Raw genomic sequence first — 17715 nt, forward strand, 5'->3', positions numbered from 1 at the left:
AACAAATGTTCATGCTTATGCTTTTTTACTCACATCTTCCTACTCTCTTTGCCTCTCTACGTAAGTTCAGTTCTTCTCTTTTCCTAATTTCATTTTCACCCTAATTTCTCATGTGTGCTTTGTTTGTGGATGTCTCAAATAGATTTCCAAAGTGTTAGAGACATTGAAGATCTACACATCTCTCTGAAATTTGTTAGTTTGCGTCGTCAAAATTTTTCTGCTGCTTGTGCTTCCATTGCGTTCAACAGGTATTTCTTCACTGCAAATCTCGTTCCATTTCTTCTTTTTGTGTCTTCCATTGTGCTCAACAAGTATTTTTAGTTGAAAAATATTATTCTAGTAGGAACTTTTTAGTATGTAATAAATTTGAAGTTGGAGAAAAAGAGAATGGAATGGAAGATTTAGGAGAAGGAGTGAATGGGAGCAGTGTTGGGAGGAGTGTGTTGTAGCATGAGTGCCCAAAAAGGAGAATAGGGAAGCGCGAAAGTGCAAGGCATGGTGCGCAGAATTTTTCAGAGATGTATGGATTTACTTTTTCTACTTTTTCACTTTTTACACTTTCTACACTTTTTTCACTTTTTGATTTTCATTACCCACACATGATTTTTTTATAATAATATTAAATATTCTGTATTGGTTTAAATTTTTGAACAAACAAAATTTAAAGGCAATTAGAATGCAATTAGAATTTGTCCCGTAAAGTGGTTTGTGCAATTAATATGAGTGTATTCCCAAGAAAAGAACCATCATGGCAACCAACCACGTTGAGCATGACCTCTCAATATTCATCTTCATATTCAAAACTTACATGACAACTTAGCTTGTCTTGTCATGCTTTTCCTCTTCATTAAACATTTAAATAATCACAATATAGAAATGTGCAATTACTACCCAAATGCATTGCTGTATAATATTTATATTATACATAAATATATAATGTGTATCATAATTTCCTTTCTTGTCAGCCAAAATATATAGTGGGAAAATTTGATACAGACTCCATGCATTGATCTTGTGCTGTGAAGACCAAGTTCCTATCCAAACTAAGTTTATTTAATAATCCAAAAAGGTATTCCCAAAACCTCCAAACCTTAAAATGAATAAGTGAGTGTATTAGTGATTATTATTCAATTTGAAGATAAAGTGAGGAATTTCGTTGAAAACGTAGAAACTATGAGAAATTAGGAACACATGGATTTCTGCAAAGTTGGTTTCGTTTGCATTGAGTGTAATGTCTGATTGAAGTTGATTTCACGTGTCATTCATGATCTCGTAGTATCATAAAACAAAACCAATAATCACAAAATCCAAATAAATACCATCACCAGGTTGTACCGGAGAGTACTTATAGGTCCTTATATATAATTTTGTGACATGATGATTTGGAATATTTTCTTTATTTAATTGTGTGTGTCTTGATCTCTTTCCTTAGTATAAGTTGTTAGGAAAATCGATACATAAAAGTGTTTGTAAGATGTAAATTATTATGATTATAACAAAATATTTTTATATATTCTTACTTTTCTATGTTTTTCTTTCATTCTTCGAATGCACCAGCTTTCTTGTTTTGTCTCTTCCCAAGTTGTCGTTGACTCTTTAACCTACATTGTCTAAGGTATGTAAAATATTTATTTGTTATTAATATTTATTTTATTGTATTTATGATTTGTATGCTATTTCAAATTTGGCAACATTGTATGATGATATCCCAAAGACGATCCAACCTGATCCGTAAATACACTAGTACTCATAAAGTTAAAATATATAGTTATTTGTTGTGTTATGTCAGAGAACATAACAATGGATTGAAGTTGGATTAATTAAAAACGCACAACAAATGAATATGAGAATGGAGTACAACAATTTCTTGAATTTGCAAAGGTGAATGTTCCGGATAATAATGGAAGATTTTATTGCCCGTGTGTGAATTGTTTGAATGAGCGAAGACTACCGACTGAAGTTATTCGAGAGCATGTTCTTTGTGATGGTTTCCTAAAAAGTTACACAAAGTGGATATGGCATGGTGAATTAGTAGACATACCAAGTGTACATATGTCTGAAGTTGAAGCACAAGAAGTTGATTTAGAGCTGGATGATCAACTAGAGGAAATGATCCGTGATGTAGGATATGATGCCTTCCAACATGCACATGTGTATGAAAATTTGTGTACTGATGCTGAAAAACCTTTATATCCAAGATGCACTAAGTTCACTCGATTGTCGGCGGTATTAAAATTATTTACTGGGAAGGCAAGAAATGGGTGGACAAATAAAAGTTTCACAGAATTGCTTGAGTTGTTAAGTGACATGCTTCCTGAAGATAATACGTTGCCAACACGTAATTATGATGCGAAGAAGATATTGTGTACAATGGGTATGAAGTTTGAAAAAATTCATGCATGTCCCAATGATTGTGTGTTGTACACGAAGGAATTTGATAACTTACATCAATGTCCACATTGTGGGATATCACGATACAAGAAGAAATATGATGATTTTGAACATGATGTTAAGAAGGGTCCTCCTGCAAAAGTGTTGTGGTATCTGTTGAAGATGGATGAAGCTCATCTCTATCCAGTCTTAGTGTGTTTGATGTAGATGTTAGCTAGGTTGCTTTGTAGGTTGTTTTCTTGTGTTTCTCTTGTGTTTCTTTTCTCATCCCTGCACTTAATTCTGTGTTTTCACATAATCTGTCAAGAAAGGAATCTGTTCTATTAAAACAAAATCTGTTAATTCTGGACCTGGTTAAATCTGCCATTCTAACTTGTTAATCAATTCTCTAAACATAAATCAAGCTGTTGTGTGAATCTGTAATAGGGTAAAAAGGGTGAATTGTTTTCTTTAACTGAACTGTGACATTTGATTCATTACTCTAGATGGCTTATGTTAAGTAAAATTGATTAATTTTGTGCTACAAACTGCAACTTTATAAACTGTGAAAGTTAATCAATTTGGTTCTGGTATTGCTGCTGGTTGATCTAAACCGTGTTGATCATGTTCTGGTTGTGCTAAAAGTCATCTGTAAAACAATCTGTTTCATTTAATATGAATCTGTTCTTTTCACCTCTGTTAAACTGAAAAGCAGCCTCTTTTGCGAAAATTTGATAAGCTCAATTCACCCCTCCCCTCTTGAACTTAGACACTGCTTAACTCTAACATATACTCCTTGGGAATGCTTATCTCTTCTCTCTTGAATCATTCGCGCAAGAAATTAATTAAAACGATGCGAACTAATTAAGAAACCAAAGTTTAAGACAAGGAAGACTCTCAAACATGCGTTCAAGTACAACCTCTCACAAAAACTAGTTTTTAAAGAGATTAGACAATAAAAAAAACTGCTATAGAAAATTAAAAATCGAAACTTTTATTGAACAAAACCTCATAACTCAATAGGAAATTACAAAGGAATCAACAAAAAATGGTTAACCTTCCATGCGGAGGCAAAACAAAAAAATTACAAAGAAGAAAAGAAACTAAGAAAACCCTATGAAGCTCCTCCTTTTCTCCTTGATGCTTGTGTCTTTTTATAGGCTTTTATGCTCCAAGGATCTTGGGAAAATATTGTAGTTTTATTTTGTTAACAGTTTCCAAGTTTCCAACTTTCCAGAATTCTTGTATTTTGCAAAAGATTTGCTTCCAATTCTGTTTCTGAGATATTGTAGATTTTATTTTCTCTTTCTTCTCGAAATTTGTTTCCTGTTTTGGTTCAAGAAACAACTTGAACTTTTGCATATTTGACTCATTCACAAAGGTAGATGCTTCCTCTGGATAATTTACTCTAAAAACACAAAATTAACAAAAATAATAGTTAAGGCCCAAATAAACCCAATTATAAGAATATTAATTAAAACAATGGATTTATTTATTATTATAGTCCAATAATCTATGATTAAGGCTATTGTGTGTGAATAAATATATGTTCATCACCTTCTTGATGAAACCGTTGAAACAAGGAACACCCACTACAAGAAAATCATTAAATAGAAATCAATTTTAGAGACCAAAATTAATTAGTTGTTATATTGACTAACTTAGATACTATTTTAGAGACTAAAAAATTTTTGGTTTCTAAATTACTTTCTATTATTAATAAGTAGTTTCTAAATTGGTATCTAATTAGCTACCAAGCTTTTTGCTACCAAATTTTCTTGTAGTGACCCATATATGGTTGGTTAAATTTTGCTTAGAGTATAATTGACTATATATAAGTTATATTTAGCTAAGAAGTGTTTGTGGTGGTGCTGAAAATGACAACTCGATTAAAGGGTTGTTAAATACAAATGAATACACACAGACCCTTTTGAATAAATGTTTTTGAAATTCCTATTCCATATCATCATTTTGTTCTTTTTTAATACTTCTTTTATTTTTGTAAATTTTTTTATTCTTTTGATGATAGTATTTTGTTATATTGCATGTAATCAATGTATATTATTATGAGTATATACTTTATTAATCAGGTTAGGAGGTCAAACTTTGTGGATTTCTTGTAACAATTTAATATCTTTTTCCAAAGAAGGCCTAACAACATTATAACAAGAAAGAAATAAGCATGTAAATGAATAATAAAAAATATTATTAAATTTTACTATATTAATAATATATAACTATTTCGCAAGTTTATAACTCATGTTCTAAGGTTTTAAATTTTCGAATATTTTAAAGAGACATTACATATGTGAATTCTTTTATGCTTGAAAACTATGAATCTCAAATTATAAATAAATAAATTTGTTGGATTGATAAAAATATATTATTGATAATAACATATGATTTTATTATTCAAATTTTAATTTTATTTTGAGAAAAAAAATATTTTCATATGCTTTATATAAATGATATTTTGGAAATCATAACATAAATTTGATTGAAAACATTAGTTTTTGGAAATTTTATACAAATGAGATTTTTTTTAATGTTTTTATCAAACATTTGTCTCGTCTAAATTAAATAAATAGATTTCAATATTTTAAAAAATTAATTACTTAATGATTACTAATATCAAAATTTTAATTATATTTTTTAAATTTTAAAATATGATATATTTTATTATATTATTATGTTATTAAAAGATAACTGTTAAAATGACTTTTTTTTAAATGTGAAAGAATAAATTTTTAACTTTATAATTTTATTTTTTATCATATTAATTTCCTGTCACATCATGATTTTCAATTTTCTCTTCTTTTTTTTTTCTATCTTATCACTTGACAAAACTGCACCTACCGCATTATGTATCTCCATGGTTTTTTGTCGTAAGGGCAACAAAGATGCAAGCCAAATTGTATACGAATATTTTTCTTAATTAATATATGGACACCGTCTACAGTGAAGACATACACCTACCACTCTAATAAATTAATTTTTTTATTTTATTTTTTAATTAAAATATTATTATATTATTAAAAGTAGCTGTCAATTGTTTATTTTTTTACTATTTGGAGTGTTAAAAATTGTTTTCCTTAAAAAAATGCTTAATAATTGCCAAAGTTTGAACACGTAGTTTGTTATAGATTTCAGAGCACATAAAGAGTCTCATACAGATTGAAACATTGAAGCCTTGAAGCAAGAAGAAGATGGTAAGCATTGTAGGTTCTTACAATGTCACCCCAAATCAACCAACTCCCACTGAACCTTTATGGCTATCAGATAGTGACCAAATCGGGTTCCTAGGTCACGTGCCCAATATCTTCATCTACAAAGCAAAACACACTGAAAACCCCATCCAGAGGATGAGGAACTCTCTTAGCAAGACTTTAGTTCACTACTATCCAGTAGCTGGAAGATTGAGATTGACAAAAGCTGATCGAATGGAAGTGGATTGCAACGCAAAGGGAGTCACGTTGATCGAAGCCCAAAGCACAAAATCATTTGCTGATTATGGAGACTTTTCACCCTCTGATTCAACGGAAGAACTTGTTCCAAAAGTTGACTACACTCAACATATAGAGGAGATTCCGCTGCTACTACTTCAGGTAACAAGGTTCCATGGTGGTGAAGGGCTTGCCCTTGGAGTTGTTATCTCTCACCCTTTGACGGATGCCTCCGGCATCATCCGCTTAGTGAACAATTGGGCAAAGGTGGCTCGGGGAGAAGAACTGCTGCCTAATGAAATTCCATTTCTAGATCGAAGAGGGCTCATATTACTACCCCAACACTCATCACCAGATGTTAAACTCCCAGAGTGGAAGCCTGTGCCACGAACACCACAAATGGAGCAAAAGAAGAGAAGTGCTTTGTTGTTGAAACTCACATCAAGCCAGGTGGAGATGCTAAAGAAGAAGGCTAATGAAAAAGCTTCAAAAGAAGGAGTAAGACCCTATACCAGCTTTGAAGTTGTTGCTGCTCATATATGGAGATGTGCAGCCAAGGCCCGTGAATCTGGTGAGAACCACCCTACTTTTGTTCGGTTTAGTGTGGATTTTCGTAGTAGATTGAATCCACCTCTCCCTCAGAACTACTTTGGGAATGCTTTGGCCAAAGGAGTGACACCAAAATGTTATGAGGGAGATATCATATCAAACCCTTTAGGTTTTTCTGCTGAAAAGATAAGGGAAGCAGCTCATGCAGTTACAGATGAGTTTATAAGGTCACAGTTAAAGGGTAGTTTAGGGCAAGGGCAACAGGATCACATAAGGGCTTTTTTCAAGGGACAAGGGCACCTTATGAATGTCCCTTATGCTGGGAATCATAACATTCTGCTCACTAGCTTGACGACGATGCCAGTGTATGAAGCAGATTTTGGTTGGGGAAAGCCTATGCATTATGGTATAGCACAAGTCTTTCAAGAAGATAGAGCACTGATTGTTCGAAGCCCACATGGAGACGGTGTTCTTGTCACCATATTCTTCCAGACAGCACTTATGCAGCCTTTTCAAAAATTCTTCTACGAGGATCTGTTTGTGTCCTCGTTATAACTCTTGCCTTTCTAGTGTGACAAAATCTGTTTCCATGTTTCATTGTTGACGCGCAAAAAGGTTCAGTTATTTGGCTCAGGGATACGCTTGTAATGTTTTGAAATACTGAAATACGCTTCTTCGATGTTTGATTAAGAGAGTAGAGGTGCTTTGAAGCTGATAAAATAAGGACTGTGATGACAACCTTATAACTTGAAATATGGAGTAATGCTTAGTGCCTAAGCCAACATAAGGTAAGAACAGGTGGGACAAGGCAGAGTATAGTACCTCGTACATATACATATAATAATCTGAATCATATTCACACTTATGAAAATTACAAAAACAATTCTTAGCATAATCCACTGAAGAAACAAAGAGATGTTCTGCAATGCAAATGAGATAGGCATAAATACATTCTATTAAGGAAAGATGCAATCAAGGGATTTAGCGTGCCGCCTTGTTGAAACCATTGATAGCTTCCTCACTTTCTTCTAATTCAACTTTAAGCAAAAACGTTTCTAACTCTTTGTAATATTCATCCACATTTAGCGTGCCTTGTTGAAACCGTTGGAGTCTCAACATGAGGTCTTTCCTAAAATGTGGGGGCACAAACCTAGCGTGCATTTGATCCTTTAAAGAGTTCCAAGAGTCCACGGGAGGACCCTTGTGATAGATAATGTCCGTTACAACACCATGCCACCATTTCATGGCATAATCACTAAACTCTAAGGTGGCTAGCTTAAGCTTGTGCTCATCTTGGATCTCATGGATCTCAAATATTTGTTCACACTTAGCCTCCCAATCTAAATACACATTAGGATCACTAGAGCCATTGAAACAAGGAAGCTTGACCGAAGGTAGCCTAGCCTTTGCATCTTGGTAGTATCCATCTCCACGGTGATGTCTCTCCCCTTGGTTGTGATGTCTATGTCCATGGAATTGAGGTGGAGTTCGCCTTCTCCTATGGTCCTCTACACGGCCAAAATCATTTGAAGAACCTCTTGATGAAGGTCTATGTGAATGATGTCCATCATTGATAGAGTGAGATGGCCTAGCTTGTTGCACCTCCATCTTTTGCAATTTTTCTTCCAAACGCTGAATGGTGCGTTGAGCTTCATGCAATTCACCAAGGACTGAAGCTTTGGAAGGAGAGTGCTGCTTGTAAGATTCACCACTTGAATAGCTAGCCATTTGCAAATGAAAACAGCAAACACAAAAAACAGCAAACAAGTTAAGAAACAAAGTTAGCAAAAATTAATTTGGCAACCAAATTGCCGAAGTGAAACTGGCCTAAAAAAAATCACTCTCAAAGAAATAATGTCCCTGCACCAAGCTGATCTTGAGGCCTTAGGAATCCTCAAATGAAAGATGTCAAAGCAAGGCACACCAATCTCAAAGCCAACCACAACAAAACCAATGAAGCAATAAAGACAAACAAGAAAAGGTATAAGCAATAAAAGGCTATAACAAAAGGAATACTAGATGTATGACAAACTCAAAGAATAATGAACAAAAGACAAGCAAGAAAATAAGGAACTCAATGAGAAAGTAGGCACACAAAAGATACCTAAAGAAAAGCACTAGAGTAGATGAAGAAAACAAAAACAGAGCTACTGGAAAATATTTTTTTATGCAAACTATGCTTGATGTTCACTGATTTAACTGGAACTATATAAAGCGAACTGGATTATGAAATTTTAACCACAGAAACTTCAAGATCTTTGCTCAAAAGTGGCACTGGAATTACTCAAAAACAGTAAGCCAATTAATTGAGATAAATTTTTCAAAATCGCTGCCAGATTACCGTATTTTTTTCGGCAGAATTGTACAATTTTTGTATTTTATTTATAATTTTTTGTGTACTTTGAATTTTTGAGTAATTATTTTTTCTACTCTTTTCTAACACTTTGAAGAACACAAATCCAGAATTTCAGAATTTTCCAGTGAGTAAATCAATTGCAATAAGGAAAAGCAGTAAGCACGTTTTCAAAAAACAGAGGAATCCTAACAGGAATGAAAAACAAAATTAAGAACTAGCAAAGATATAATGGAAAATGATGTATAGGAACTTGTATAGGTCTAAAATACAAGTATGAACTCAATTCTAAAACAGAAAATGCACAAAGGATCAAATATCAAACTCAGAAAAAATTATATGACACCAAAGCAAGAAACAAAAAAATTCAATAAAAGTACTACAAGAAGTGATGACAATTATGGAAAAACATGACTAAGACAAAACTTGTATGGATTCAAAAAGGAAAATACTCAAACACATGATAGGCACAAATAAGAAAACAGCAATAAAACTCAAAATAAGCCTAAAAACAGAAATGTAAACAACAAGAATTATAGAGCTCTTGAATTAAAGTGCAACACAACTCAAAAATTAAACAAGAACACACCTAAACTCTAGATACCACATGATGTGATTCCAATAGCACAATATGAATGATTCTTGACATTCTTAGGAATCAACTTGAGTTGGATATGAGGTAGGCACTTTTTATAGAATTGGATCAAGGTTCTATGTTCAAGAACTCACCAAGACTAGTACCAAAACCCAAACTCACATGGAAGATCCATGTATTGTCAAATTGAATAAAAAACAACAACTAGAAATGAAGAAGAAGCAAAGAGAATCGGCAAAACAGCAAAGGAACTAAAATGCCGAACTGAAAATGCAAGAACACAAGCTAAGACATGAACATAAAAGGAGAAGGAAGGAAGGAGAAGAGAAAGCTCATGAAGATGGAGGAATTGGTTGGATGATCACGCCACTTAGAGGATGGAGACTCCAAGATGAGTGTGCTATGCCGCCACTTGAGGTAACCAAGAAATCTCAAGATAAGACTAAGTGAGGAAGGCACAAAGCTCTACAATTCTCTCTCAAATTGAGTAGAGTTTCACTAATACAAATTTCCAATCTGAATTGTACTAGCTAAGCACCTTTATTTATAGCCTAGAGGTGTTGAAATGCAAAGCTAATTAAATTCAAAATTCCCCCCAAAAAGTGGCGCCAATCCTAGAGCATGAGGAAGGTGTAACTTCCTCTCTTAGTTTGGCACCTCCCTATTACATCTACACCTCCCTACTAAACGCACACCCCCCTAAGTTTCCTAAACTAAAGACCTAAAGATGCTTTTACAAAAGAGGTTTCTTATGTTTCCCTCTAAGCACCTTCAAACAAAGAAATTACAAAAAGAGAAAACAAACGTCCATTAGCTCCTAAAGCCTTGAACATGCTCCTTGTAAGCTTTGAAGTGGGCTATTATCTCCATGAGCGTCCTCCATTTGAGCCTCAACCTCTTCTTGCTCTTGATGATTAGCCTCCATGTCCACTTGAGCTTGATCTCCATCAGAACTGATGGTGAAGGACTTCCTAATAGAGATTGCAGAGGCTCATGGTCAATCTATAGCTCAAGTTCGTCTCAAATGGTTGTATGAACAACGAGTCACTTTTGTGCCTAAGAACAACGATAAGGAAAAGATGAATAAAAATCTTCCGTTGTGATCTTTATGTTTGGTTTAGTTACACCTCACATAGCCAACTCCACCACTAGCTCTTCCATATTGATCAACACCAGACTCATAATCCTCAACAACCACACACCCTCTTCACTTCCCATTCCACTACAAGAAATTCCATATTTACATACTAATTATTACATTATTACATACAGATACTAATTCGTATACGGATACTAATTCGTATGTAAACCAAAAGTAATTACATACAAACATAATTCATATGTAATTTTTGCACCATAAAGCAGGAATAATTATATCCATATATACAACATTACAATTTTAATTAAAACATTGAAAATTATTACATACAGATTCTATCATATTACATATTTAATTAAAAAAACGAAAATAATTACATACAGATTCTATCCGTATATAAGGTATTACATATTTAGTTAAAAAAAATTGATTCATATATAGTGTGTTACATACAAATTTCAAAAAACACTAAAAAAACATGTAAGCATTTTTTCCCTCTACAACATTAATCTTTTTTCGGAAAAAAAAAAAAATTTCCCATTCCCTCCATAAGATTCTCTTTTGGAAATCCTTGCCCTTCTTCTCTTAGGAAACCCTAACACAGACCTAATCCTCTTATGAAATTTTACCTTTCAAAGATTCTTATGATTTGGTTCAACTATGGGTTAGGGTAGACCAAAAAATTAAAATAAGATCTAGCTCTAGAAAAGATTATCCTAGCACATCCTATTCTAGGAAAGAGTCTAAGAGGGAGGGTTATCCTTCCAAATTTGGGTATGAAAGACCCAAAGATACAGGTAAAGAAAAAGAAATTGAAAAAGAAAAATACAAAAAGAGTTTTTCTAAAGAACCCAAGACAAGAGATGTTTAGTGCTTTCATTGTCATGAAAGATGGCACTATGCTTCTAAGTCTCCTAAAGAGAGAAATGTGCTTTTAAATGATTATGATAGTGATGACACTAGCAGCTCTACATCCTCACGTAGTGAAGGTGAAATCCTGGAGTCTGAAGGAGAATTCCAAGCTTATACAGGAAACTTAATGATGTTTAGGAGGCTACTTGGTAGCCAGCCTGTGGAAATAGAACAATCTCAACGAGAAAATCTATTCCACACTCGCTGTAAAGTTTTTGAAAATATTTGCTCAGTGATAGTGGATCTTGTTGTAATTGTTGTAGTACAAGATTGGTTGATAAGTTAGCCTTGACTATTGTACCTTATCCAAAACCTTATAAACTTCAATGGATTAAAGATGATGAAGGTATAGTAGTAAAAAACCAAGTAATTATTCCAATTTCCATGTGCAATTATAATGAAAAAAATTTATGTGATGTGGTACCCATGGAAGTTGGACATATTTTACTTGGGAGGCCATGGCAATTTGATAAACATGTTATTCATGATGACCTTACCAATAAAATTAGCTTCCATCAGGGAAAAAAATAACTTTTTGTCCTCTTTCATTCACCTCAACAAGTGAGAGAGGACCAAAAAAGTCTTAAAAAGAAAATTGATGAGGAGAAGAGATAAGAAAAAAAATTGTTAAAAAAACTCTCTTTTCCAAATGAAGTCACAGAAGAGAAGAAAAAGAGTTTGGAGTGTTGTGTCTACTTCAAAGAAGTTGTTCCACAAAAACCTTTGAAAAATAAAAATAAAATAAAACCTCTTCTAGTGGAACAACCTCTCTTCCTACTCCAATGCAAGGAGACACTTGCTGCCACAAGTCAAAAACTTAAGTCTCTACCAAATGGGGTACAAAAACTTTTAAAAGAATTTGATGATATTTTTCTTAAGGAGGTTCCTAGTGGTCTTCCACCTTTGCAGGGAATTGAACATCAAATAGATTTTGTTCCTGGAGCCAGCCTACCTAATAGGCCAACTTATAGAACAAACCCCCAAGAAACAAAAGAAATAGAGAAACAAGTTACTGACTTGTTGAAGAAGGGTTGGGTTCAGAAGAGACTCAATCCTTGTGTTATGCTCGTGTTGTTGGTCCCCAAGAAAGATGGGTGTTGGAGAATGTTTACTGATTGTAGGGCCATCAACAATATAACTGTCAAATATAGGCACCCAATCTCAAGGTTAGATGATATGTTACATGAATTGCATGGGGCAACTTTATTTTCTAAAATTGATCTTAAAAGTGGTTATCATCAAATTAGAATTAAAGAAGGAGATGAATGGAAAACTGCTTTTAAAACCAAGTTTGGATTATATGAGTGGTTAGTCATGCCTTTTGGTTTGACCAATGCCCCTGACACTTTTATGAGATTAATGAATCATGTACTAAGGGATTGTATAAGCCATTTTTTTTTGTCTACTTTGATGATATTTTAATTTACAGTAAGAATCTAGATGAGCACTTTGGACATCTTCGACAAGTTTTGATTATTCTCAGGAAGCATCCTTTGAAAAATGTAATTTTGTCAAGAAAATGTTGTTTTCCTAGGATTCATGGTTGGGAAAGATGGTGTTCATGTTGATCCTGAGAAAATAAAGGCTATCCAAGAATTGCCCACCCCTACCACTGTAGGTGAAGTCCGTAACTTCCATGGCTTAGATAGGTTTTATAGACGTTTTGTTAAGGACTTTTCTACTATAACAACTCCTTTTAATGACTTGGTTAAGAAGGATGTAGTTTTTGCTTAGGGTGAAAAATAGAAAAAAGCTTTTGAAACTTTAAAAGATAAGTTAACACATGCACCCATTCTAGCTCTTCCTGATTTTTCTAAAACTTTTGAGCTAGAATGTGATGCTTCTGGTGTGGGTATAGGTGTTGTGTTAATACAAGGTGGTCATCCTATTGCATATTTTAATGAAAAACTTAAAGGACCTATCTTGAATTATCCCACCTGTGATAAAGAGCTCTATGCTCTCATTCGTGCCCTCTAAACATGGGAACATAACTTGGTGACTAAAGAGTTCATTATTCATACTGATCATGAGTCACTTAAGTATCTAAGGGGGCAAGGAAAGTTAAACAAAAGACATGCAAAATGGGTAGAATATTTAGAACAATTCCCTTATGTTATTAAACACAAGAAAGGGGTGAGTAATGTGGTAGTTGATGCTTTATCTAGGCGCAATAACTTACTTAACACTTTGGGCTAAAAAGTTCTAGGGTTTGATAACATAATGGAATTGTACGAACAAGATGATCGATTTGCATCCATTTATGCATCATGTCTTAAGAAGCCTTGTGATGGGTTCTATTTGTCTGAAGGGTATCTTTTTAATAAAGGAAAACTTTGTATTCCCCAAGGATTTATCAGAAAGCTTCTTGTAACTGAAATTCATGAAGGGGGTCTCATGGGCCATCATGGAGTTGATAAAACTTTATCTATTTTAAAAGGAAAATTTTATTGGCCCCACATGAGAGTAGATGTTCAGAGGCATTGTTCTAAGTGTATAGCTTGTTTGTAAGCTAAGTCTAAAATTATGCTTCGTGGAATTTATACTCCCCTCCCTTCCTATAGCTAGCACCCATGGGAAGACATTAGCATGGATTTTGTTCTAGGTTTTCCAAGAACACAAAGGGGATATGATTCTATTTTTGTGGTAGTGGATCGTTAGTAAAATGGCTCATTTCATTCCATGCCACAAAATAGATGATGCTAGCTACATTGCTAGGATTTTTTTCAAAGAAGTTGTTAGGTTGCATGGGCTACCCAAAACTATTGTGTTTGATAGAGATACGAAGTTCTAAGTTATTTTTGGAAAACTTTATGGTGTAAATTAGGAACTACACTCATGTTTTCTACCACATGTCATCCTCAAACTAATGGGTAGACTGAGGTAGTAAACAAATCTTTATCCACATTGTTGAGGGAACTTTTAAAAGGCAACAAGAAGTCTTGGGATGAATATCTTCCTCAAGTAGAATTCGCTTTTAACAGAGTAGTCAACATAACTACTAATATTTCTCCTTTTGAGGTTGTTTATGGATTTAATCGTTTCACACCTTTTGATTTACTATCACTTCTAGAAAATTCTTCTTTGTTCATAAAGAAGGAGTTTCTAGAGCAAAGCTTATTAAGAAGTTCCATGAGAAGGTTAAAGCCCAAATCGAAAAACAAACTCAAAAATATATTGAAAGTAATAGCAAAGGGAGAAAGAAAATTATTTTTGAGGAAGGAGACTGGGTTTGCCTACATTTACAAAAAGAAAGATTTCTAAACCAAAGAAAGTCAAAACTCAATCCTAGAGGAGATGGTCCATTTCAGGTCCTTCAACGCATAAGTGACAATGCATATAAATTAGACTTCCCAGTTGATTATGGAGTTAACACTACTTTTAATGTTTGTGATTTGATTCCTTTTGCAGGTGGTGCTTGTTAGAATTTCAGGACTAAAACAAGGAGGGGTGAATTGTTTTTGCAAGATTTTCGAAAACTTTGAAGGTTTAATGAAAGTCACAAACAAAATCAAAGATACAAAGCTAGTTCAGCCAAAATCAAAACTGTTTTTAACTTGATTCAAGAAAATCAATCGGTTGTTTCTTCGATTCAACCAATTGTTTTTATCAGCAATGTATACAAACAAAGATTAAACAATTTTAAATGAGACAAGGGAAAGAGAATCAACACAACAAGTTTATACTAGGTCACTCTTAACCAAGAGCTACATCCAGTTCCCAAAAACACTTGGAAATTTCACTAACAAATCAAATTCCTATGATTTACAGCACACACAACAAAGAGATGTTCTTGAACCCTTCAAGAACACAACCTTCTCTTTACAATCACAACACATATCAGAAAACCCTAACCTTACAGAAGTACAAAGATTAAAAGAAGAGGAAAGAATACACCTAGATCAATTCTCAGAATTGAAAAATTGACTTTACACACAACAATCATATTCCTTTTGAAGAAAAGTCCAAAGCCTTAGACAATCTTGGAAAACTTGATTTCAAAATTGCAATCTAAATCTCTTTAAAAAAAGTGTATTCAACTAGGAGTATAAAGCCTTTTTTATAGCCTCCAAAAAGTTGTTAAAAACAGAAGTCAAAGTAGTTTGAAAACTAGTCAAAACAGATTTAACAGTTTTAACCAAACTCTGTTAAGAAATTTCAAAAAACAATCATCGATCCAATCGATTGAATTGGTTTGACAACAAAGTCAACCAAAGTCAAATTGTTTCAAACTCTTTTAAAAACTTCTAAGTGTGAAAACAACCGATTGAAACGATAAATCAACTGGTTGATTTTCCACTTAACTTTGAAAACTTAATTTTTTAAAAGGTTTCAAGATCAAATGGCCTTGGATCAATTCTTTAAAGTGGATTACAAATTCAAACACTACAGAAAACTCAATTAAACAAGCAGCAACAGAACTTCACTCAATTCTTCAAGATTTGGAGTCATCAAAGCTTTTGTTCAACAATCTCCCCCTATTTGATGAAGACAAATCCTTTGTTGCTTGTGTTGTTTAGTTTGAATTTGAAGGAACCTACAAAACAACAATTGTGCATATACCAGGTAGCAATATATTCCAGGTTAAACCAGTACTACATAACCAAATTTCATCATGTGGTTTTAAACAAGAAAACCAACAAAATGAATGTGAAAACTAGTGTAGAATCATAGTAGAGCAGCTGAAAACTAGCAGAATCTGTAACACCCCATAATTTACATATAACTATTACAATACTGGTTCTACATATTTCTATACAAGCTTACAGTTTTTCAAAACATTCCTAATACGTGATTAGGACATATGAAAATACAAATATTTACAATATAAGTTTCAAAATCAACGCCTTAAATCTCTTCTGATCCTCAGACACCTGTAAGATCATCTGCTCGTGTACGTAGTACAGTCATCGCAGTTCAAACACAGCAAGAAAAGCAAGGGTAAGCTAGTGAAAATAGAATTTTATAATATACACAATTAAATCAAAAGAGAAAACCTAGTTACATGATCAATTTCTCAAATTATACAATCTTCTTCAAATCCCAACATTAAAACAATCACATAGATCTCACATGGATCTACACATCCAAGATATTCAACAAACAACGTCTTCCGGAAGACCCGTATTAAGTAAGTCCTACCAGAGACTAACACCTGATCCAAAGATTACCAGCGAATCCAACAGAAAGGATCAGGGTAAATTCAATACAACCCAAGCCGTGCATCTCATATGTCACGGTGTGCATGAACTCCCCCATCAGCTTCTCACCACCTAATATCTTAGTCTATGTGACTTAGATCATCAGTGAAGCTCGGAGATCTCTGTTACCACATAGGCATCAATACTTAATACACAACAAACATCAGTCCATACATTATCCCGACATCAATACTTAATACACAACAAACATCAGTCCATACATTATCCCAAATGTATGAATTCAATTTCATACCATTTCGTCATACAATATTATTTCAAAAGTTATCCACAATATTCAAAAGTTTATTTGACATAAAAAAAAAATACACTTTAATACTAAATCATCAAAACCCAATATTTCCACAAATTTAAATAATATATAAACAAACACACAATGTAAGAGAAATTCAATATTGGGACCACGTCCCTTCCGCATTCAGATCTTCTATCCTAGGGTGCTATTAAAAATTAAATTTAGCTTCCCTTACCTCAATTGCTTGCTTTTCAAACAACTTTTAGAATTTTATTCCCCACCGTTTGGATAAGCTTCAAGATTTACGGGCCTAATGCAAATTATCCAAACAGAACAAAATTTCAGTATATAATAGAATAAGTTAAGAGGATTAAACTTCTCAACTGACCCCACCAAGATTGATAATTAAATCCTAGGGAAAACAGAGAACAAATGATATTTAGAGTAAAAATGAATTTACTCTGTTTGAAAATCTGATCGGGTAGAAATGTTCCTTAACTCCTCTGCTACAGCGTGGTATGATCAGATTCTAAAATAGATGAAGATTGGGAGAGAAATTAAGAGAGAGGGAGAGAAGAGAATTGGAGAGAGAGAGAGAAACAAGAAAAGATGGTACTGTGGTGTGAAGAAGAATGTGGCACGCTGTTTCTGTTTCTTTAAAAAAAAGTGTCGTTACAAAATCTAAACTAGATAACCAACAAATGTTCAACATAAGACCAGCACAAAACCAAACCAAATATATTTCTCCAATTTGTCTTCACAAATAGAGTAAGATAACATAAAAACATAACATTAAAATATTGTTCAGCAAATTAAACATAATTTGAAAATAAAACAGGACTTCAATAATCTCTTCCATATTGAAGCTCAAAAGGCTGATTTTGAACAACTCTATATTTTTAACATATTTATTTCCTTTTATTTGTCTTCTAGGTAATTCTTC

The 17715-nt window shown here is 33.5% G+C and overlaps 1 protein-coding gene and 1 long non-coding RNA gene across 2 annotated transcripts; one reads left to right on the forward strand and one right to left on the reverse strand.

Moving 5' to 3' along the window:
- Positions 1-5499: 5499 nt before the first annotated feature.
- LOC137831203 (spermidine hydroxycinnamoyl transferase-like) lies at positions 5500-7052 on the forward strand. Its single transcript, XM_068638781.1, has one exon. It carries the CDS (start codon positions 5577-5579, stop codon positions 6915-6917), a length of 1341 nt encoding a protein of 446 aa, XP_068494882.1. The 5' UTR covers positions 5500-5576; the 3' UTR covers positions 6918-7052.
- Positions 7053-16319: 9267 nt separating this feature from the next.
- On the reverse strand, positions 16320-17375 carry LOC137833054 (uncharacterized). The gene is made up of 2 exons (XR_011084664.1): positions 17233-17375; positions 16320-17082 (listed from the first exon to the last, which is right to left on the reverse strand). It is a non-coding gene; the product is annotated as an uncharacterized lncRNA (long non-coding RNA).
- Positions 17376-17715: the final 340 nt, after the last annotated feature.

This window comes from Phaseolus vulgaris, chromosome 6, assembly GCF_000499845.2.
Source record: "Phaseolus vulgaris cultivar G19833 chromosome 6, P. vulgaris v2.0, whole genome shotgun sequence".
Classification (NCBI taxonomy): Eukaryota; Viridiplantae; Streptophyta; class Magnoliopsida; order Fabales; family Fabaceae; genus Phaseolus; species Phaseolus vulgaris.